General features: G+C 38.8%; 1 protein-coding gene across 3 annotated transcripts in view; it reads right to left on the reverse strand.

Moving 5' to 3' along the window:
* The window catches only part of ppp2r3a (protein phosphatase 2, regulatory subunit B'', alpha), a 356,154-nt gene that overhangs the window by 170,791 nt on the left and 161,371 nt on the right, over positions 1–23,992 (reverse strand). For all 3 annotated transcript variants that reach the window (XM_063046036.1, XM_063046037.1, XM_063046038.1), the window contains one exon: positions 6,495–9,166. In XM_063046036.1, the coding sequence (XP_062902106.1) occupies positions 6,495–8,594 (2,100 nt within the window). In that variant the 5' untranslated portion in view covers positions 8,595–9,166. The remainder of the gene's footprint in view (positions 1–6,494; positions 9,167–23,992) is intronic.

Here is a 23,992-nt window from a genome sequence, read left to right on the forward strand (position 1 = left end):
AGGAATAGAACCCTTATGTAACCTGAAGTCTGCCTGTATATTGATGTATTTCCATGTTACCCGATGGCTGCAGTACACATCAAATGGATATATTCAAGATCCAGTGCTCTATTTATTCAGCTGTGTTGTCATACTGTGCTGCTTACTACACTGAGCCAAAAAAGAACTGAAGAAATGACACAACTGAAATTCCTCTACTAACAGCTGCCTCCTTCAGCAACGTTAATGGCATCAGTGGGATTGCTAATCGGTCTAAAATTAAAACACGGCTAAAAAGTAAATACAATACACTTTACCAGAGGGATTAAGTTATGGGTTCTTAAATTGGCAATCAGGTCCTGCCAATGACCAGCTTCTCCCAACCCCCCAACTAGGGTAAGCTAGAAGTGGATGCAGAGTGCACAATTATAAGAAGGAATAACCTTTACTTGATATTTCATGAAAATGGAGAATGGCACTTACAGGGATAGTAAAGGTACTTTTTCTCTGAAGTAGGGTGCAGAACAAAAATGATTAGCAAACTTTAGATAAAGTAAGTGATGACAACCATCTTATCAAATGTTTTGATTGTGGAATGCTTTTTCTTGAATGAAAGAAACAAACATTAACTTCCCTAATAAACAAAACAGATCCGGTATTCTTCATGCAGTGTTTATTCATTTCCATTTTGCTGATAAATAGTTGCCAAATAGCATTTGATTCTCAGCTTTACCAATACTGATCTAATAGCACAATGATATTTCCTTGGAAAGCAAAAAGCTGCAGATGCTAAAGATATGAATAATAAAGACAGAAAAAATGTTGGAAATACCAGCAGGTAGCATTTCAGGGTGACAACTTTTCTTCAAGTTTTGTTCCAGTTTTAGTATTTTTTGACAGCAGACCTTCTAAGTTTGATCAGCAGTTAAAGAACAATAACATATTTCAAATGTTTCACATAAGTGACTATATTTCAAGTAGACAAATACCAGATGTCTGCCTAGTAAACACAGATGCAAGTATTGATTTAGGATCTCACTCAACTCTTTCAGCTCCATTTGGACCATTTTTGTCCCTTGCCAGCCTTTTGACTTTTGCCCTTAATATATGTATTTGTGGAAGCTCTTGGGATTCTCCTTCACCTCTAATGTCAGATCAACCTCATACATTCTTTTAGCCCTTTTGCATTTCTTATACTCCTCAAGCACCTCATTTGTTCCTTTCTGCCTATATTTTCTATGCACCCTCAAAAAACAAAGTACCCTAAACCTGTCAGCCTTGCCTTTTATTCTAACAGGAACGTAAAAACTTTGCACACTCAGACCCTGCATAGCGTGGATTTGTTACAATGTGGTTATTCAATTCTTTATTTAAATTTTTAAAAATGACAAAAAAATTCATTCTAAACAACATATAAAACTTCTCAAAAGTGGCAGCTATTACAGTAAACATTCAATCAGTCAATAAGAGCACTTGACATACACCCTGAGCCACTCACAGTCAATCATGTATTTGTTCAACCTCTGCCTTTCCAGCGTGTGTAAACGTTCTTACTCTCTCACCAATTTATTCCATTTCTTCCACCCATAATATCTTGAAAATGGACTGCAACTTCCAGCGAAGGTAGTACACCTAAGATGACTAGGGAAGGCATTAGCATTGATGAGAAACTGCAAGTGATATGGCATTTGGAAGATTGTGAGTGTCAGGTTAATGCTGGTGCCTCTTTGAAATTTGCAATGTTCATCGATAATGACCCTGACTGGGAGCGGAGCTAAAAGACAAAGAGAGGTGTTCTCGGCATGATTTCCTACTACTGAGAACTGCTTCTTGAGTGGAAGCTTTAGAAAAGGCAGTCAAATCTCAATGCCTGCTTGAAGAAGAAGCCAAAGTTAGAGGAGGACCCACAGTCTGGTCCTTCCCCTGGGGTGTAATCACCACCTGCTTCGCTCCCCTGATGTACAGGTTAGGCTGAGTGCATGTTTGTATCTGTGTGTATCTCGGGTTTGATTTTTTTCTATCAGGCACCCATGTCCATTTGCATAATGTTATTTAGCACTCCACTTCCGAGGAACGCACCCTCGGTGTAAATTGGGGTCTGAGGGTACTCTCAAGATTTCACCTTTGAAGGCTATCCACACCTTTCTGATGCCATTAAAATTTTGGTCAAGATGACATTGTGCTGCACTGTCCGTTAAGGCTGTGGCTTCGACTTAGTTGTTCTTTTAGGTTCATAGGGACGGTTTTGGGGTAGCACAGGGAGTTAGGGGACAGGTTATGGTTTATGGGCAGGGATGATGGGACTTAGGGGTCAGGGGCATTAAATGAAGAGAGGGGCAGGATCCGGTGCTGAGACCTAGACCAGTGATCCCTGGTCAATGGCAGGCCCTATAGTCAAGGGCTGGTGACCCCCTAACTTGGTGAGTACCCCCAGATTGGCGGGTCCTGAGTTCAGAGGACTGTGCGGGCTGGAGGCACGAGGACCAGTGGTGAGTCAGCCAGTTGGAAACCCAGTGGCATGTCCAGAAGTTAGAGGACAGAAGTCTGCAAGCCGGAGGCCTGATGTCTGCGAGGCTACTAGTCTGGGCTGAGGACTGTAGCTTGGAGGCCTGTTGGAGACCTGCCTGTGTGTGTGAGTGGTGGGAGGATGGAAAGAGGCTTGTTTTGCTGTTGTTGTTTTTGTTTTGTGTTGTCGTTGTTGCTTGTGTCATTGTGGGCATGCTATGTTGCTGCTGGAATGTCTGGCGACCACTGCCATCTGCCCCCAGCACATCCTTAGATTGCGTTGGTTGTTGATTGTTGGTTGATATGTTGGTTGTTAATGCAAATGACACATTTCACTCTGTGTTTCAATGTACTTGTGATTAAATAAATTGAACTCAATCTGAAATCTGAAATTGTCCTTTCTCCAATTTCAAATCTCAGCCTGAGTATCCTTCTCCATTGCTGTCTTGAGGCTAATGGAATTATGACCAGTGTGTTCACCTACTCACACTTCTTCACACTTCTTCACCTGCTCTGTCTCATTCCCCAATAGCAAATCTAGTATCACACTCTCTCTAGTTGGGACCTCTACATATTGATTAAGTAAATTTTCCTGAACACACTTGACAAACAATAACCCATCCAGTCCTTTTACAGCATGGGAATCTCAATCAATATGTGGAAAATTAAAATCATCAACGATCACAACTTTATTTATTTGTTTTGCAATTCTCTGCCTTGCTCTACAAATTTTCTCCTGTAAATCTCGCCTACTATTGCGTGGTCTATAATAACGTGGTCATCGCTTTCTTATTCCTCAGTTCTATCCATTTAATTTCAGTAGATGAGCTCTCCAGTCTGTCCTGACTGAGCACAGCTGTAAAATTTTCCCTGAAGACTAATGCCACCCCTTTGATATCTTCCTCTCTGTCATGCCTAAAACAATGTAACCCCAGAACATTTTGCTGCCAGTCCTGCAACCAAGTCTCACTAATGTCTGTAACATCATAATTCCACGTGCTGATCCGTGCTCTAAGCTCATCTGCCTTACCTACAATACCCTGCATTAAAATAGATGGAACTCAGAGTCCCACATGCTCTATCTTTCACTTCTTGTCTTTGTATGTCATTTTCCTAGTGTAATTTGATATCAGTAAAATTGATAACAATAACTCAAGAAGATGCAGTGCAATAATGAAGAATTTATGTCTGTTCAATTTATCTAAAACACTGAAATCATATAGCATGTGATTTTTGAAAGATGTATCCTGGTATTTAAATTTTTCTCCAAATCCATGCATGTATAAGTTTAAAATATTAGAAATAATGGGAATATTTAGTAAAGCTATGGCTATGAAAGTCTCTGCCTCGTAATGAGAGACAAATTAAATATGCATATAAATTTGATGTACAGTATCTTTGACACAAATGATTGTCAACCACAAAGTGGTGAATAATCCTAATAAAATCAGATCTAAGACTACGTATTGGATGAAATGATATATTCCTTTGAAATTGTCAAAATATTATTACTTATTCCAAATCAAATGTGTATATATCTTCAGCTCTGAGTAATATTCTTTGATCAATTTCATTTGAATTTTTTTCATGAATTTAAATGAAAAATTAAGCCATTGAGCTGATAAATCACATTTTCAGAATCCATCAACTTTGAGCCGATTTACCTCTTCCTTTACTTGTCACAAGATGGCACATACAATTATAAAGAATGATTTTAGTATAAATTGAAACTTTGTCCACCACTATAATTAAGTGGACTTTAAGCCCTTTCATGGTTATGTGAGGGATGCATGGTCTCTCACCTGGTGTATGAGCAATCAAAGAATTATCATTGTGAGGCATCTTATAATGTGTGTAACAAACTGAGTGAGAAAAGCATTTCAAATGTCCTTTTAACAAAGTGTCCACATGTATAAGAGACAGAGAACTGTTCACATAGAGGAGGCTGCATGATGGAGTAGCCCTCTACTTCCCTCTTATTATACGAAAAATAATATACTCTGATGTGAATAGTGAAATATAAAAGCAAATTTTTATGCTGGCGTCTTTCAAATCCAGGTTTTAATTCAAGACTTAACACAATGGCACTGCTTTGATTAGGCTGCTGCAAATGAAGTTGAAATTTTCTATTAGGATATGAATTGATTAGAACCTAAGAACTGAACTGATAACCGTTCCAGCTCAGCTACTGCACAACCTGTATACCATTCAATGTCCTTTTCATACCAATGTAGTCTAGTTTAATTTTCAACCACATCATAGAGAAGAAATACTCTCTTTAAAAACAAAATTTCAGATGTGGTTGCTGGGGCTTTTGTTTAGGTTTCAGATGGGAGCATTGCTAAAAGGCTAGGATGTAATTCCCATCCCTATTTGTCACAAGAAGGTGTTGATGGTATGCTTTCTACTTGAGCCACAGTTATTGTACAACTAAGTCCTTTACTTGGTCAGTTAACAGCCAGCCACTATGGTTGTCTAATGGAGTCTAATATAGCCAGGCTTTGTCAGCTGCTTCCTTTTCCTGTGAGATTAGTGGCCAGTTAAATTTTTACTACAATTTAGCTGCGTCATGTTCACTTTCACTGAAAGCAGCTTTTTGTCTGTGAGTCCAAAACTGAAATGGTGGTTTTTGAACAAGTATCCTCTGGACTGTGAATCCAGTGTTTTGGATTATTGACAACAGTAATATAACTTTAGAATAACTGTGTGTTCTGAAAGTCATGTATGAAACTTTCTGCAACAAATACTTATCTTTTACATAATTGATAGTTTGTACTTTCAACATTTTGCAAATGGTGCAAGTATGTCTGGTAAACATTATTCCCTTTTTGAATTCTTGACTGATCAGATTTTTGTATTCTGTTATAGCAAAACTTTTGATCAGGTCTTGATTAAAACTTTACAATGGCCAGCAACATATTCAAATATCATAGATTTCTTGAATATGCCCACTTGGCTCTTCTTTTTTAAAGAGGTTGATTTACTTTGACACAAAATACAAAAGGATCTTCGTTTGAAACAATCCAGCAGGTGGGAGTGTGAGAAGTGAAGATCATCTTGGGCTAAAACTCAACCTAAGTAAAGGACAATTGGCAGCTCATCTGCATTGCTGAGGTAAAAGGAAATGAAAACTGAGTGGGTTGTACAACATATATTTTGCACTCTTGCCCAAGTTCAATTTCACCCCTGCCATGTTACCCACCACTAGACACACACTAACTTGCCTTTTCCCGCTGTCTCTGGGACATCTGTGCAACTGCAATTAAATACCATTGAACTGTTCTTGAACTGTACTTTTATATTTTTGCATATCATTTATTTGGAAAATGTGCTGAAAGAGCTCACATGATTTCTCAAATATATTTTATGCCTGCCAAGTTAAAATGGATACATATTTTTAATGGATTAATCTGAATCTTTCAGATTTAGTAACAAGATGAAAATTTACTTCTGGACGAAATCTTTCTCATTTGATCCATTCTGTGGAACAACATTGCTTATGACTTCTGTAATCTGAAAGTTATTAACAGGAATATTGTAACTATCAATAAATTAACTATTGGTCTGAAATCAAAAGAATTCTGTCACGTAGCATGAAGAAAGCTAGCTTGCTCCTCACTTGCTTGACATCACCACACTTAAAGACCAAAGCTAAAAACTTAAAATTATATCCATGCCACTAGTTTTGACAGAAATTGCTTAGCATATTCATATGGTTAAGAATGACATCTAATTGAAAAAGGATGTAATTATCACAAGTGAAGGGAAAGGAAATCACAAATTATCACAAACGACAAGGAAGGAAAGTCAAACAAAGGAGTTGGATATGATCGTTTGTGAAAGGACAAATCCCTCCACGTAGCCTTGAAGTTAAAACAGTAACATGGCTCTTAATCCTTTTGATATTTACCATATTGAATATGTGAGCTATTGAAATGAACTGACAGAATGACACCTAAACAGGAATGCATACGGCATAAAACAAGTAATGTGTGCAGTTTGACTCTTACCTTGATCACCTCTGGTGTTTGTTGAACTGATAGGTATGAGCTTGTGTCTTTAGCTGCAAGTGGCTGTGTTGAGTGTTGAGGGTGCTTTTTGCAAGATTCTGAAGCTTGTGATAATGTATCTTGGAGTATCTGCATTACTTCTTTTTCTCTTGCCAAAATACCTTTACTACTCCCACGATCTACCAGCTCCTGAGCGAAACCTTCTATACTTTCCAGGATACGCAAGAGCAGGGCAGCATCATCTGCTTCACTTTTATTATTTGTATTTACATTGGTTCCTTTTGTGGGAGAAGATAATAGTGCAGTGTCATTCTGTGACTCTTCTCTGTGTTTATTTCCGGACTCAGTGGTCAAAAAATTGAATTGTTCTGATTGCTGACTATAATCTTTCAAGTCAATGTTATTGTTCTGAGAAGAATCACATTTCTGCCTGGTTTCTATTGTTTGAGAAAATGATTCCAAATCCATCAGTAACTTTTCAATATCTTCTTGTTGGATTAATTTATCATTTTCTGTTTTCGCTTTGGAGGGTTCAATAACTTCAGGGGTTCTATTTACCTTATTGGAACACTTGGGAAAGTCAGAGGCTACGCGGACACAGGATTTACTTTCTCCCGTATTATCTCTAACTGCAAACCCTGCATCTCCCGGTCGTCTACAAGCGTCTGCAGGAGGGACCTGCTGTTGAGGCTCAAGACTTTCAGACACTCCGATATTGAAATAGTCTTTCCCTCTTGATTCTTGGACCAATACTTTGACAACATCACAATCCTCCTGAATATAAAGAGGTTCCATGGATAACTTAGGAACATTGCCACTGTTTCTGGGCAGAAACGAACCTTGAGTGGAACAGCTATCAGTGTGATTTAGTGGAATTACGTGAGGTAGAACATGAGTTTGATTTACAGCAGTTGAGTTTTTTTGCTGGGTACCATTGTTTTGAAGATTACCATTAGATGAAGGCCTATAGACATTTTCAACAGGTTTCATGTTACAATTGGTGGCTCCATGGACTACTGGAGAAAGAGGTAGATTGGTAGATAGGGATGAAGACTGGACAACATCCTCGTATCGCGGTGGTTGATCATTCCCAAATGGAAGGTATGGTATTTGCTGCAAACTATTCAGGGTGTTAACCAGCTCAGCAAAATCATGCTGATTATCTCGTCCAGATAACCCATGCTCAAGTTCAAAAGGCAACTTCTTCAGGTAGCTGGAAAGTCTTGCCATTACATCTCTGTAGATTAGGTCAGGATTGTTGCTGGCATTACTGTTATCATTGTTAAGGGACTTGCTCTTAATGCATTGCTTAATAATCTCTGTGCATTTTTTCAGGTCTTCCGAGCACTTCAGCAGAATATCCAAGCAAACCCTTATATCCTCTCCTGAGTCAGAACTGTCCGGTTTGTGTCTTTCTAAAATTTTAGCAATTATGTTATTTTCTGAGAGATTTTGGAAGTACAACTGTGTGGCATTGCTGATATTTTGTTTGTGCAATGTATTAAGACTTGCCTCTTTTTCCTCAATAGTCATTTTCTGTGCAAAACTAAATGGAGGGCAATTCTCATTGCTGCCAATATGGTTGTAAGTTACATCAAAGTCTGTAGATTTTCTGCTGGCCATATCTGGTTTTACTTTCCTTCCTTTCCTGAAGGTCACATGACTTGTGGGACATTTCACCTTTTCAAATGCAAACTCTTTAATTTTTCCACTTGCCAGGTTTATGGTATCACCAGTGATGTCTTTGAGACTTGATAAACACTGTGTGGTCATTCCCTTTTTGGCCCTGCTAATTCCAGGCAGGAGCTGCTGACTGTCTGCAGTGGCTTCGGCAGGAGTGGCCGTGCTTTCAGCACTTGAAAACCTGTGGGTCAGGTCCTGAGCACCTGCAAATCGTAGGCTAGATGAAGGCTGGACTGTAGGAGTCAACAGCTCTGAACAGGTGGCATGATGGACCACATTGCAGTTGATTCCAGCAGCATTCAGGAAGGCTTGGCAGGAGCCATTACAGTAGTGTACAGTATGCTGGAGACGTTGATCTATTATGATACTGTTATAACAGTTCACAGTACTAACAACGAGCTTGTACGTTGCTGCCATCACACAGAACAACTGGGGAAATTTTCCTCCCACTGCTTATCACAATATGACTAATAATCTCAGGCTGCAGTTTTGCTGAAACGTTAAATTGATGGCACTGAGGCTTCCAGCTGTGTCATTCTCAGTCAGTACCTGAATATCCTTTTGAAGTCTTTTTTGAGAACAAATCAGGTTGTAACTACAGATGCAGGTTCTAAGTGGTTGGCTCTTACAAAGCTTTTGAGGCTTTCAATTATAATGAGCAGTCAAACTGCAGCTGCTATTACCAAATCAGTCAAGGCGACAATAGTCAGACGATCTCGTCATCTGTCAGCGTTGCTGTCTTCACTCAGGAAGCTGATGCAAAGTTCTCTGCAGCCAAGGCATCAGTTACCATTCTTACGCTTTGGCTATTTGGCCTAGAGACAGGCCACTCATAGCATCTGAGCTGCATCACATCAACGAAGAGACATTCAAGTGTCAAGTGATGCTTTTGGGGGGGCTTAGACTCTTCTGCTGAGTTTCAAATGTGTGCTTCAAAATTCAACAGACATGTTCACTGTCAATAGTTTCTTCCTGTTCTCAAGCACCAGCTGAAAGAGAGAGAGAAGCAACAATGTGACTCGTGAAAGCTATGAACATATGACATGAGAACAAAAACTGAAATTATTTTTTCATTATTTAATCCATCACAACTAGACAATCAGAATATAATATTAGCTGTGCGAGACATCCATTTATTCTGTCACCTTAATAAGAAAAATATGGTTATTTGTGGGCACAGCTATTGATGACGGGGAGTAGTGGAGGTAATTACTTTGCAGCTACTAAGAGAACAACCTCAGCAAAACAATGTTTTAAAATAATTAACTATAGTGATGGAAGAATCCATTCACATTAGCACTGACAACAAGAACATGAAACAGAAAGGAAAGGATTCCCATAAATGATCTGTCCCTGCTTCCAATCAACACTGAGTTATTTATTAATTCCTCTCGGCTCCTAACAAAACTCCTGGGGGGGAGTTGTGAACCCTTCTTTACCCTACAGATAAAAGCATACATCCAAATGTGTCAAGTGCCCACTGATGCTGTAGGATTAGATTATGAAGACACGTAGTCATCTTTTATTGTCATTTAGTAATGCATGCATTAAGAAATGATACAATATTTCATCCGGTGTGATATCACAAAACACAGGACAGACCAAGACAGAAAAAAACTGACAGAACCACATAATTATAACATATAGTTACAACAGTGCAACAATACCATGACTTGATGAAGAAGTCCATGAGCACAGTAAAAGTTCAAAATCTCTCAAATGTCTCACATCTCACGCAGACGGGAGAAGGAAGAAAAACTCTCCCTGCCATGCCGACCACAACCCGACTCTGAGTTATCCGAAAACTTCGAGCTCTGATCAGCTCTCCGACACCGAGTACTGAGTGCCATCTCTGTCCGAACGATTCGACCTCAATCTCAGTCGCCAACAGCAGGCAAAGTCGGGGATTATGAGGCCTACCCTCTGAAAGATTCCCGACCACGCAGTAATGACAACAGCAGACGAGCATTTCAGAAATTTCTCCAGATGTTCCTCTGTGCTTTCACATCCCTCTCCATCAAATCAGAATTGTCCACGGCCCCTATTTAACGGATACAATATCATTTTTCACCGGAGGGCTGCGCACGCGCGATGCACTGCTCTCTCTCCTCCCGCTTGTCGATCTTGATGAAACCATTATTCATGCTTCACATTGGAGCCAGCAAAGGTATGGTGCTAAGTAACGGTTGGGTGCTTGAGGTCCCAGCTGTGGAGAACCACTGAGCAGCGGCCACAAACCTTGTGTCATGTCGATACCAGCCAGCCACGTGCAAATTAAGTGATCTCTCGTAACTCCAATAGTGACAATTTGTAGTTATATAGCACCTCAGTCAATAAAGTGCTGCCCAGCAGCATAATGAATTAAACAACTGACAATATGCCAAAGGAGATATAAGGATAGATGTGCCAAAGCTTGCTCATAAAGGTGATTTTTAAGCAAGTTCCTAAAAAAGAAGAAAGCAATAGGGAAAAGAGACTCCAGGAGATGGGACCCAGGCAAATAAAGGCACGGCTGTCAGAAATAGGTTGTGAAGGAAAATAGAGAATGGGCAAGCAGCCAAAATTTGGCTACTGTAAAGTTCTAGCAAGCCGGGAGATTAAGTGCCATTCAGAAGAATACTGGTAGATGTTATCCTGAGATAATTGCTGGTAGACTGCTCCAGCCTCTGGATTTAGTCCTTAGAAATTGTATTGCAGTTATTAATATCTGGAGTTAAGCTCTAATTATTTTGGCATTTTAACCAGGCAGGATAACTCATAAATCAGATATTAAGTCAAAAATATCCACATTAATGGGTTTAATTATTTAAATTCAAAGGCGGTATATGCATATGGAGACCAAAACTTTTGAACATTTCAGTACTTATGGGAATAGTGTAGATGCTGACAAAATGGTCAGCATATCCATGGTGCACCATCTGTACTGTAGAACTTCATGACTAAATTTTTAGAGTAACATTAAAAAAAGTGATTTTGAACCTCTGGGTGTATATTTTAATATTATAAGTTAATTAATTCTAACTTTAGCAGAAATAAAACCTAACGGTACATTTCTTCAAGTTCTAAAGGTTAAATAGTGCTGGCCCCACTGAGACAGTGATTTTCAAAATTATCAGAACTAATCAGCTTTTACAAAATTTCAAAACTACTCAATTTCATCTGTGAGTGACCTTTGAGTATTACATCAGTCGTACATTGCTGAATTGTAAATAATAATATAAGTTTTGGAAGATTGGAAATGAAAAAAAATTGGCAAATTTCTGCAAAAATGGTACAATTAAATTCACTACCACGTAGCTCTGAGTCTGAGCTGTTTAATGTGGACCATTTCTATCCATTGCAACGTGAAAGTCATTTTGAGGCAACAGGTCAGAAGGGCTCAGCTGTAGTTCATCCATTCCCACAGAAGTAAGACTTGGATTTAAGAGGTGAGTGTTGGTTTAACATCTACCACCACATCTGTCCACATGCACGGTATATCATGTGAAGTCCAACAGTGGTGCATAGTTCTGCTGATATTTCCTCTGAATAATGCCAGGTTTTTGTCTTACAAACTCCGTGCCTGCCCAGTCCTGGAATAAGACTAGACATCTCATTTGTTTCAATTGAAGCAAAGAGAAAGGTAAACTTGAGAGAATACAGAGAAAATCACAAATTGACAAATTGACAAACACACTATAGCTAAGAAGCACTCCCACATACTGCAATGTGAAGGACTTTAATCAGAAACCTATGTCTATAGTGCAGCTCTCATAAGTTATTAATTTTGTTTACAGCTTTCCACTTTCTGACAAGGAGGCATGCATCATGGAGTTTTACCCATGAATCCTTTCACAGATTGGTCTTCTGCAAGTTTTCTATTACTCTTTCGCCTTACTGCCATTCCTATGTCTTTCCAGCTCCCCAGCACCAATCTGTGGCCTCACTGCAGAGGACTTAACCCAACAGTCGTTGTCACCTATTATTCCCTGCCACACTCCACTTTGTCGTGACACACAAGCTCAATACCAGAATCCAACACTCAAAAACCCTATTTCAGAAACTACTCCCCTGAAATTCTACCCTTTTATATAAACCTGTACCACTGTGCAAGCCATCAAAACCCACGCACCCCTCATACGAACTCTTCTCCCTCCTGCCATCTGGCAAAAGGCACTGAAGTATTTGGGCTCTCACGACCAGACTAAGTAACAGTTTCTTCTCCAAAGTCATCAGACTCCTCAATACCCAGAGCCTGGACTGGCACCTCTATTTATTTATAATTATAAACCTACTGCCCTCTACAATGCATATTGTCTTGTTTATTATTTATTGTAATTCCTGCACTGTTTTGTGCACTTTATGCAGTTCTGGGTAGGTCTGTAGTCTAGTGTAGTTTTGTGTTGTTTTTTATGCATTTCAGTGTAGTTTTTGCATTGTTCATGTAGCACCATGGTCCTGAAAGACGTTGTCTCGTTTTTACTGTGTACTGTACCAGCAGTTATGGTCGAAATGACAATAAAAAATGACTTGACTTGACTTGAGCTGCATTTCATGATCCATACACTACCAGCACCCCTGTTAGCTCCGCAATTAGCAACTGCTCCATTGAATAACATATTAGAAGGCATTGATCAGCTGCACATCGCCAACTTAATGGTGCCAAAGTTATTAAGATGGCACGCATTAGAAATAGATTCTTCTTGGAACCAATGAAAGGGATGGAATACATGGTGCTTATGTGAGTTTGAAACCAGAAGTACAAACATAACAGAGGATACAATTAAAGGAAAGGTTTGACCTTTTCAAGAAAATATGCATTTCAACCAGAAGCTCTCCTTAATTCTTATGCATTTTTTCCCTGTAAAATGCATTCTATTCATCACACTGTGCCTTCTGTTCAATCATGTTGATGCACTGGATATGATTTGTTAAGTAAAAGAGCAGGAATTAAATATAAAAACAACAGAAGATGATCAAGTCCTGAACCCAGGCAACTCTAATACTGATCTGGAAAAATTTTCATAATGTTGATATCTGGAGACAAATAACTAATCATTAGAGAGTTGCACCTAATCGCTCTTAACACAATGGGCGATACAGAATTAAGAAAGACAACTGAAAATATAGTACAAAAATGAAAAGGTGATGAAATTGATCCCTGCAATATGTTCCTTGCACAAATTTGGTGAAATTAACTTAAAATCCAGATAATATTTTATCTGGTACAAATTCTAGTTTTTAAATGTTTTACTTGAATCAAGCATTATTTAAAACTTGAGTGAAAAGGAAGTGAGTTCATAGAATTAAGTTTTCTTCCTGTATTAGGACAATGGCTGGGTGAGGCATGTACTTAAGTGAAACCTTCAGACCTCGGAGTACATAGATAAATATTTTGTGAATTGTTTCTTGGAAATTATTCAAAAAATGATTCCTGGATTGATTTGGGTGTATCTGACCATAAGATTATAAGGCCATAAGATATAGGATCAGAATTAGACCATTATATGGTTAATATGGTTATATTTGGGCAATCGAGTCTGTTCCGCCATTCCATCATGGTTGATTTATTATCCCTCTCAATTCCATTCTCCTGCCTTTTCTCGGTAACCTTTGATGCCCTGATTAATCAAGAACCTATCAACCTCAACTTTAAGTGTACCCAATGACTTGGTTTCCACAGCCACTCCACCCTTAGGCTAAAGAAATTCCTCCTCATCTCTGTTCTAAAGGCAGATCCTTCTATTCTGAGGCTGTGCCCTCTGGTCCTAGAATCTCCCATTATCGAAAACACCCTCTCCACATCAACTCTACCCAGATCTTTCAATATTTAATAGATCTCAATAAGATCCTCCATCATTCCTCTAAACTCCAGCAAGTACATCAAATATCCTCAAATATTAACCCTTTCATTCCTGAGATTACTCTTGTGAACCTCCTCTGAGCCCTTTCCAATGTCAGCACATCCTTTCTTAGATCAGGAGCCTAAAAGTGCTAACAATACTCCAAATGTGGTTTGACAAATGCTTTATAAATACTCTGCTTTACACCCTTGCTTTTATATTCTATTCCTCTTGAAATAAATGCTAACATTGCATTTGCCTTTATTACCAACAAGTCAATCTGCAAGTTAACCTTTTGAGAATCCTGTACAAAGACTCCGAAGTTTGTTTTCGCCTCTGATTTCTGAATTTTCTCCCCATCTAGAAAAGAGCGCACCTTTATTACTTCCACATAAGTGCATGACTATACACGTTCCTACACTATATTCCATCTGCTACTTCTTTGCCCATCCTCTTAATCCTTCTACATCCCTGCATCTTCAACCCTACCTGCTCCTCCACCTTCCTTTGTATTACCCACAAACGTGGTTACAAAGCTATCAATTCCATCACTCAAATCATTGACAAATAACTTGAAAAGGAGCAGTCCCATCACAGACCCTGCAGAACACTACTGGTCATCAAAACCACCAGAAAAGGCCCCTTTATTCCCACTCTTTGCTTCCTGACAGTCAGCCAATCTTCTATCCATGCTAGTATCATTCCTGTAACACCATGGGCTCTTATCATTTTTAGCAGCCTCATGTGTGGCACCTTGTCAAAGGCTTTCTGAAAATCCAGGGAAATAACATCCACTGACTTTCCTTTGTTTCTCCTGCTGAAGAATTCCAAAGAACGCCAACAAATTTGTCAGGCAAGATTTCCCCTTAAGGAAACAATGCTGACTTCGGCCTATTTTATCATGTGTCCCTAAGTACCCCGAACTCTCATCCTTAATAATGGACTCTAACATCTCACCAGCCACTGAAGTCAGGCTAACCAACTTATAATTTCCTGTGCTTCACCCCCCTCCCTTCTTAAAGAGTGAAATAACATTTGCGATTTTTCCAGTACTCTGGTACCATTCCTGACTTTGGTGATTCAGATCACTACTGATGCCTCCGAAATCTCGTCAGCTATCTCTTTCAGAAACCTGGGGTATAGTCCATCTGGTCGAGGTGACTTATCTACATTCAGATATTTCAGCTTCTCGAGCACCTTCTCCTTAGTAAGAGCAACTGCCCCTATCGCTCTTGAATTTCTGGCATACTGCTGCTGTCTTCCACAGTGAAGACTGGTGCAAAGCAATTATTGCGTTTGTCTGCCATTTCTTTGATTCCCCTTACTAACTCTCCAGCATCGTTTTCCAGTGGTCCAATATCCACTCTTGCCTCCTTTTTACTCTTTATATGTAGGTATCTGAAAAAATACTTTTTGTATCCTCTTCTGTATTATTGATTAGCTTACCATTATGTTTATCTTTTCTCTTCTTATTGCTTTTTTAGGTGCCTTCTGTTGTTTTTAAAAGCTTCCCAATCCTCCGACTTTCCACTAACTTTTGGATTTGTGTTCAGATTTAACACACATCAGTGGACTTTATCTGGTGGTTTGATAAGTTATGTAAGTTCTAAATTGAAATATGTTAGAAGCCAAAGTGAAATACGATCTTTCCACAGCACAAAAATGTCAGTCAGTGTTTGTAGGTATTATGTAAAGAGATGCAGACGTAGAAAACTAAAATATTATGCTGCTGTAGGAAGAGATGCATATCTGAACAAACTCTTAAAGCACAATTATTGAGCATAGTTGAAACATTTTAAGCAACTCACTCTTGAAGCTTCTTCAGTGAAAGTGCTTCAAGCCTATTCTGGATGAAAAGTTCTGAAAAATTATTCAACTAACTATCACTGACTTATCTTAATTAACATGTAAAATAATATCAAAATAATTTTGTTTTAAGCAAATATGTGATTGCATACTTTTGTCTTGTTCAATTTTGAACATCCATGCAGTTTAGATCTGCATTATATACAGTTTCAACCAGGGTTCTCACTTCTGAGCACTCTTAGTGACAATATTGGAAAAATATATTTTGAAGAACTTCTAAGAAGGAGACTTAACCACATGGTCACAAGGCATAGAGGCATTTACTAACTTGCTAGCACTTAAAGAAGCTTGAGATACATGCCACCCCTAGGTTAAGAACATCTGATTTATGGACATCCCCTTCATGTGAACAAGTTCCCATAATATTATTAAATTCAGAAATCTGATGTACTCTATGTATGTACATATGTTCCCACAAATGGCAGAACTTGTTTCCTCTCTCCTTTCTCTCACCACTCGTAGTAATTGTTCTTTCTTTATCAATGTTACTTGTGTTTGATGCCAGTCATTGCAATTCTCTGGAGGTATAGTTGCATATCGAGTGTTTATTTTGCATATCTTCTGCCATAAACAAAATCTGCTTACTGACATCTTAAAAATGGAATTTGCTCATTACTCAGTGTAGGCCTCTGTTGAAAAATACTGATACCACTTGAAATATGTCTTAGCAGGAATGTGCACCTTCAGGTTAGGAGAACTGGGAGGACAGTGAGAAGCATTCAAATGGCCATAGCTTGAAGCTGACATTCACTTTAGAAATTTGTGCATGTTAGATATTAGAAAAAGGGATGAAGGAAAATTGAAGGAAAGAAAAAAAATGAAGTTGTTGCAAGTGGACGACGATCTTGTGAACATACAATTTACTGTTCAAATCTAATGTCGGTGGAACATCCTCAAGATTTGCAGCTGTTGTTGACGACAGGAACTTTACTCATGCTTGGAAAAGTGGCCTTCCATAATAAATGAACAGTAAAGATTTTATTTTCCCTAACATGGCCGTATTATTGTTAAGGACACCTGCAGTTTTTAAATATTTTTAAATAAATCCCAGATCCACAGAACGGAAGCATGTTGAGACATAAAAAGAGAACACGTATACATGGCAAACTGGTTTCAGTGTTCTTTTTTGGAGTCTGGTATCTGCATATAAATAATATCACTGTAGGCCATATTTTACTTATCCGGTCTTTCCTGTCCAACTTCTGCTGGGAGTAAGATAGAACATCAGATTAAACTGAGGATTGTATCCCACAGGCCGCATACTGCATATTATTTAACTACCAGTCAACGACCTCCATCACTAGTTGCAACAGGCTGACGAGTCATTTTTCTCACCAATGTCTGGAGGTGAAAATCATGTTGAAAGCTCCAGTGATTGAAGTGTTCCAAACGGACAACTTAAGGAATGTGTGCAAAATGAAACTAATCTGCTAAAAAAATAGCTGTACTGATATAAGCATTTGAGGGCAAGGACCTTCAATAATAGCAATTCATAATCCTACGCCACTGAAACACTAAGCATGATTATCTCGAATTGCTAAAATTAATTTCAGGGCACCATGGTAGCATAGATGCTACTACAGCCTGGGGCATTCTGGAGTTTGGAGTTAATTTCTGACAACATCTGTAAGTAGTTTGTATGTTCTACCTGTGAACGGCATGGATTTCCTCCCACAGTCTAAAGAAGTACTGGTGTTCAGGTTAATTGGTCATTGTAAATTGTCCTGTGGTTAGGCTAGTGTTGAATAGATGGGTTGCTGGGCTTTGGGGCTCATTGGGCTGGAAGGGCCTGTTCTGTGCTACATCTCTATGTAAATAAATAGACAAACAGACAATTAAATTATAAGCAGAAAGTTAATATAGGATTGCTGGGTATAGGGGCACAGATTCAGAGCTTCAAATGCGGTCCCAGTGTGCATGGAGAACATCAGACTGAAGCTTACAGATCCAAATCTGTCCCAGGGTGGACCATTTGTTTTGCATGATGTGACAGCTTATCAGGTTTTATAAATAATCCTGCTCTCGCCAACTGAAACTACTAATGCTGGTTAGAGGCCTGGCGAGTTAACAGAGCTCAAATCTCTTCACTGGTTGACTGCAGATAGTGCACTGTGTGTGTTCATAGGAATTCTACATTTCCACTACCAAAACAAATGTGGTTTGCCTTATGTTTGTGCTTGTACTTAGCCTTTATTTAGTAAAGGAGGACTGAGTGCTATGGTAGGCTGGGAATTGTTCCATTTCACCTGTGGATTTGAATTGAGTCCAGACAGCTGGGACTGAATTCTTTGACTGTTTTTCTCTTTGCTAGTTGTTAAAAGAGGAACTAAACCTTGTGGTGAGAGTTATTACTTTATTTTATTCTGTTAGTTATTTAAATTGTGTGGATGATATTCTTCTCTTGAATGAAGGAAGTGTTACCGCCGTCACCATTTTAATTACTCAGGAACGCAAAATACCACGAATCCTTTGCCCTAACTAATACTGTCAGCAAAAACATTTCTGTTTCCAACATATTAAGGGCACTGAGAGCATTGAGCACAGGCATGTCTTCTGTGATTAATTTCTACTTTTTTATTATACAGTTACTCATTGTAGATTCCCCTTGGTACCATGTAGTGAGTCATCTGAAGAGAAGATGGTCACAGGAGATTCGTTTCTGTAGAGGTCATCAAGATGGAAGCATACTCCCTTCTGCCTTCCCCTGTCTGAACATGATTGGCATTCCAACCAATATACTAAACAACCAGCAGTATCCACATCCTGTCAGATTTTTTTAAATAAATGTACCATTATGTACAATGCACCAGAGAAAAGTTCAGCAAAAAAGCATCAGAAGCCTGGAACATTGAATTCAGGAAGCATTTTTCCTGTCCGTGATTAGAACAGAAATTTTAGGTAAACTGAGTGATAGAAGAAGTGAATGGTCCATGAGCAGTGTGGTATGAACTACCTAATGTTTATGGATAATTGGACCTTCCTGTCCACGATAAACAGTAGAGACTATAATAACACAATTCAAAGGTGCTTGTGAATAATTATTAAAAAATAATTTTATTACTTGGGTATAAGGAAACATCAGTGATTTTTTGACCCCAAAAGACAAAGCAGTGATAGGAAGAGGGGAAGAGGAGAGGGCTTTATACTGTACAGATCCTTAATTGAAAATATGTTCAGAATAGTATGGTGGTGGTGTTGTGATAGTCAGAGGCTAAAGGCCCAGTTGCGACCTAGATCATCACTGTGGTTAGGAGTGGATGGAATGAAATACTGAGGACCATACTGTGTGGTAAGAAATCAGACGCTTTTGACTCAAGCCCTGGGCAGATGATAAAGGATCATACTGAGGATGAGGTAATTGGGAGAGTAGGGAGACCTCTACAGAGGATTTAGATAACATGTGATCTGGGAGGGGATCTGCACTAGAGTTTGTGTGGAAGATACTGAAGTCTGAGATCATGGCAGATCAGACTCAAAAACAGCTTCTGTCCTATTGTTGTATTTTTTTTGTTTGTTTGTAATAAATAAAAATAAAAATAAATAAATAAAAGAAAACCATGGCAGCGCTTGCACACCCCAGCACGTCCCTGGACTGTGTTGGTCGTTGAAACAAATGATGCATTGCAATGTATGCTTCAATGTTTCGATGCACATGTGACAAATATAGCTAAGCATTTTTTCTCTTTTATGATGCTCTGCATTCAATTTTGATCTACTGCTTTGATGTAATTATGTATAGAATGCTCTGTTTGGATGGTACTCAAAGCAAAAGCTATTCATTGTATCTCAATACATGTGACAATAATAAACAAATACCAATTGGGTTTGCTGCAAAGTAGAAAATTAAATTTGCAACTTGAGTGATCTTTTTTGTAATCAACACTCTAATCCACTTATTAATTCTGACAAATATGTTATATAATTGTATTTTTCTTTAGGAAGGAAAAAGCTTTGGTCAGTAATGTTGCAACTGTGGTAAAATCCAGTTTTACTGCAGTCTGGTGTTTTCCGTATCCCATAAAATTAGTATTCAAATTTGGTGCAAACAAAATCCTACAAACTACTGGTGCACTGTATGTAGAATCTAATTAAATTTACTTAAATAGCTCCTAAAAGTCTTTTTACTTATGCTGGCCATTTTAACATATACATTATTGACAGGGTTGCTGTTTTTACACTGTTTTTTTACCATCTGGTTGATATCTCATAAACTGAGAAGTTTGCATTAAAATTTACCCTAATAACCTCTAATGTATTAGTCCAGCATGATAATGATTAAGTTACTATCTCTCTTAATAGAAGGCAGGCAAGCTTCTGGGAAATGGCCCACTAATCCTATGTTTACAGTACTATTTATATTGTTTTATTGAGATTCACCCCAAGGAAAATCTTAAGGGAAGTTTAACACCATAAGCTATATACAGTACATGCTTTAGTACATTCTTCTACTCTCCAGTTAATGTGTCACTAACCATCCTTCCAGATCTGTTTTAAAGGTATGAATTAACATAGTAATGCCATGAAATCATGGAGCAATTTCAGCACATCACCAACAGACATTAAATCAGGAAAGGAATCCTTTAGTCCTGACGAAGGGTCTCGGCCTGAAACGTCGACTGCGCCTCTTCCTATAGATGCTGCTTGGCCTGCTGCGTTCACCAGCAACTTTGATGTATGTTGCTTGAATTTCCAGCATCTGCAGAATTCCTGTTGTAAAGGAATCCTTTGCTTGCCAAAGCTGTCAATGGGCCCTAATAAATGCAAAACATTTACATAATTTGCAAAAGTCTTCTTGAACCTGTCAAAAGTTGAAAATCTGATATTCATTGTTAGGAACTATTCTGTAATGCCATACCAATATTTGAGTTGCGTGAATTGCATGTGGAGTTAACAGGGATGTTGGGGAAAGGGCACTTTAGTGGCATTACAACACATGTTTAAACTGGAAAACCATGACTTCATCCATTGCTAACTTTCCAGTTTGCAATCAGTTTAACATATTGCTAGAATGAGTTGGCTTTGGGTTGTAGGTTTACACCTAACAAGAATGGTTGTGTTTACCCAAACGAGGCATTTCCAACTCATGGACGGAATGATTTCTCCAGCAGAATAGATTAGATTCAAGAGATGTAGTGTGTTGTGACATGAATCTCCTTGCACCATTTGTTCTCCTAATTTAGAAAAGCAAAACTGATTAGTTTGTATTACAACAAGTTCCATGAAGAATGGGTAATATTAAATACATCAATCAAGGTGGAAAACACATTCCTTTTTAAGCAACAATGAGAAAGATTTTGCTGAAATATGTAGGGTCAAATGACACATATGAATCTTGTGAGTAACAGATATGCCAATTGGAAGTTTCTGTGTTGCACAGAGGACCCCAGCTTGGGCTCCATGGACCTGTTTGTTAATGGTAGGGGCCTGTGGCATAAAAAAAAGGTTGGAAACCCATGCTTTAGCATTTCAAAAAAGGCATGTCATGTGATTTTTCTGTTGTTCATGCATTTTGGCATTAGTTGTCTATTAATTTCCTCAGAAGGAAGATGTATAGCATACAAATATTCTTTTAACAAGGTATGTTGGAATTTAGACTTAAACACCGTTGATTTTATCTGCTTTGTTTTAAGAATTTGTTTTTTTCTCTTAAATTTTTAAATAATTGTTCATTTTCTTTAAACGATTGATTCGTTTAAAAAGTTTTGCTATGCCACAGAAGCATTGAGAAATATTCCAAGTTATTGACTGCTGGAAAAGACAGAGGTTGTTAGTTACCTCACAGTTTTTTCCCCACATGCTGGGCTTTAAATGTGAAATACACCCAACCCCACCCCACACGCATAAATGATCTTACAGGCAAAAACCCCTGTTGCTAAAGAGGGCCTTGCCACTAATGATACAGCCAGCACTTCCCAGCAAGTTTCTGCTGCAGGATGCAAATAAGTCAAGTTTGGAGTCAGTCTGGAGGTTGCCATGACTCTGGCAGCTTGCCACTGACTGCAAAATTTCTGCCATAGAACTCATTGTTTCCATTTAGCATTTTTCCCAGTCCTTACTGTATTTATTTTTTCATCCTTAAATCTCATTGATTGAGGAGAAACATGATTCTCAGACATCAAGATGTCTGTCATTTGCTATGCTGTTAATAACTCTTGTTCTCATAATCCTGTGTGTAAAATATTACCAAAGATAAACATGCATGAACAAATCTGACTAATGGTACGGGCTTGAAAACCTGGCCCATACTGTTTCTAATTTATTCTTAGCAGGACTCAGAAATCTCCATGGCAACATTGACAGTTTAATGCCGGTTTTAGATTTGGAACTTCCTGAACATTCTGAACACACAGATCAGAGAAAACTGAGATGACAATTGAGAAAGGAAGCCATTCGTCAATATGCACTATTATTATATTCATACTGAGATCCAGTTACAAACAGTTATCCAGTCTTCTGTACCTTCATGGGGTGGACAACATACATTACTGAAGCTTACAGGACATGTTGACAGTTTTCCTAGGCAGAGTATTTTGTTTTTATTGAATAGCATCCAAAGTAAATTTAGGCACCCAGCACCGGGAGCAACAGTTCACCAGTTTAATTGGGCTTGGCTCCATTATACCATGATGCACTATTTTTTCCTGTCTTATACGGAACAATATTGCATACTACTATATAAAACTGACAGTGTAATGGAGAGAAAACAGAGTTGCATGGAAAAGTTAAGCAAACATTTTTCACGTTCCAAGCTGCCCACAGCAGAGGTTTAAAAGAATAAACAAAAATAATTGAATGATTGAAATTACAGATGAAGATCTTTGTGTTATTGCACCAAAAGCGCCACAGCCTCTATCTCCACCATAATAATGTCATAAAATTCACTAGCCTGAACATGTATACAGATGAAAAATCATAGTTAAAATACAAAGTTAATTTAACTGAATTAATTATAGAAGTAAAGTTTTTGTGATATTCAGTTGCCACCAAATAAAAATCAGAGCATTAGCCTTGAAATACTGAAGGCTGTTTAACTTCACAATGAAACAGTGCCACCATTCCACGGTCAAACACTTGCTGACTGTTCATCCAGCAGTCAAATTCCAGCTGGAATGTGTTTAACAATGCAATGCAGAGTGGATAACTAGACTGCAGTGACTCTGCCAAGGGCTGAGGGATGTGGAAATCCCGGTGGAAACAATAGAATAAAGAAGGTTTTTGCTTTTGGAAAGTGAGACGGGTGGTCTGATGGGGTCACCTGCGACACCATGGCAAGAGAGCTGGGAGCACATTCTCCAGTTTCGCGGATTGATGTGGCAGGGATTACATGGCCTAACCTAGCTCATGAAGGGTAAAGCTCGTGCTCGTATAACTCTCTTCTTTGGGAAATAGACTTAACTTTCTGCATGTATTAGCATTAATATATCACTATATGGATAATAAAGCATATCACTCATGTGAGCGGCTCCAGTAATAAACACACACCAACACACATAGTCTCTTCTTTTGCAAGCTGAAGTCACTAGGAACTGCAGGCTGATGAGCAAACCATGTCACAAGTCTACCTCCTTTAGAAGAAAATATGGTTCTTTGATCGGGCACAGTGTGAACAGCCAGAAATTTCTGGAGTTACCGACAACGCCCTTAGAGAACCACACATATTTCTCAGTGAGATTCAGCCAACCTTTATTCATGTTGATAGCCTTTCCCTACTGACTGTTGTCTGCTCTATCTATGCAATAACATTCACAGAAAAGCATGCTTCGTTTTCTCACTGTCTTTGCAGGGACAAATTTGGATCAGGAGGTATGCAGCTCTCTCAAAGTTACATGAGGAGGAGGAGCAGGTGACCGACGAACAGGTGAAGCATCAACATTAGAAGTCAAGTGGTTTAGACACTGTGGTTTCAAGCCATCTTGATCCTCCTGGCTTCAAGGACACTGCCTGTGCAGCCACAGGCCGCATCTGACTCTATGCAGCACCAGATCATACACAGACACCATGAGCAGTAAGGATCTAGAGCAGTGGGCTGCATTTCTTGAGGAGAGGTAACTGAGACTGGTGGCTGTGAGAAAGAACGCTCATGGTGAGGCCTGGGAAAATGTAGACTACTTCCCAGATCCTCAGGAC

This window comes from Mobula hypostoma, chromosome 4 (genome assembly GCF_963921235.1).
Source record: "Mobula hypostoma chromosome 4, sMobHyp1.1, whole genome shotgun sequence".
In the NCBI taxonomy this organism is placed as follows: domain Eukaryota; kingdom Metazoa; phylum Chordata; class Chondrichthyes; order Myliobatiformes; family Myliobatidae; genus Mobula; species Mobula hypostoma.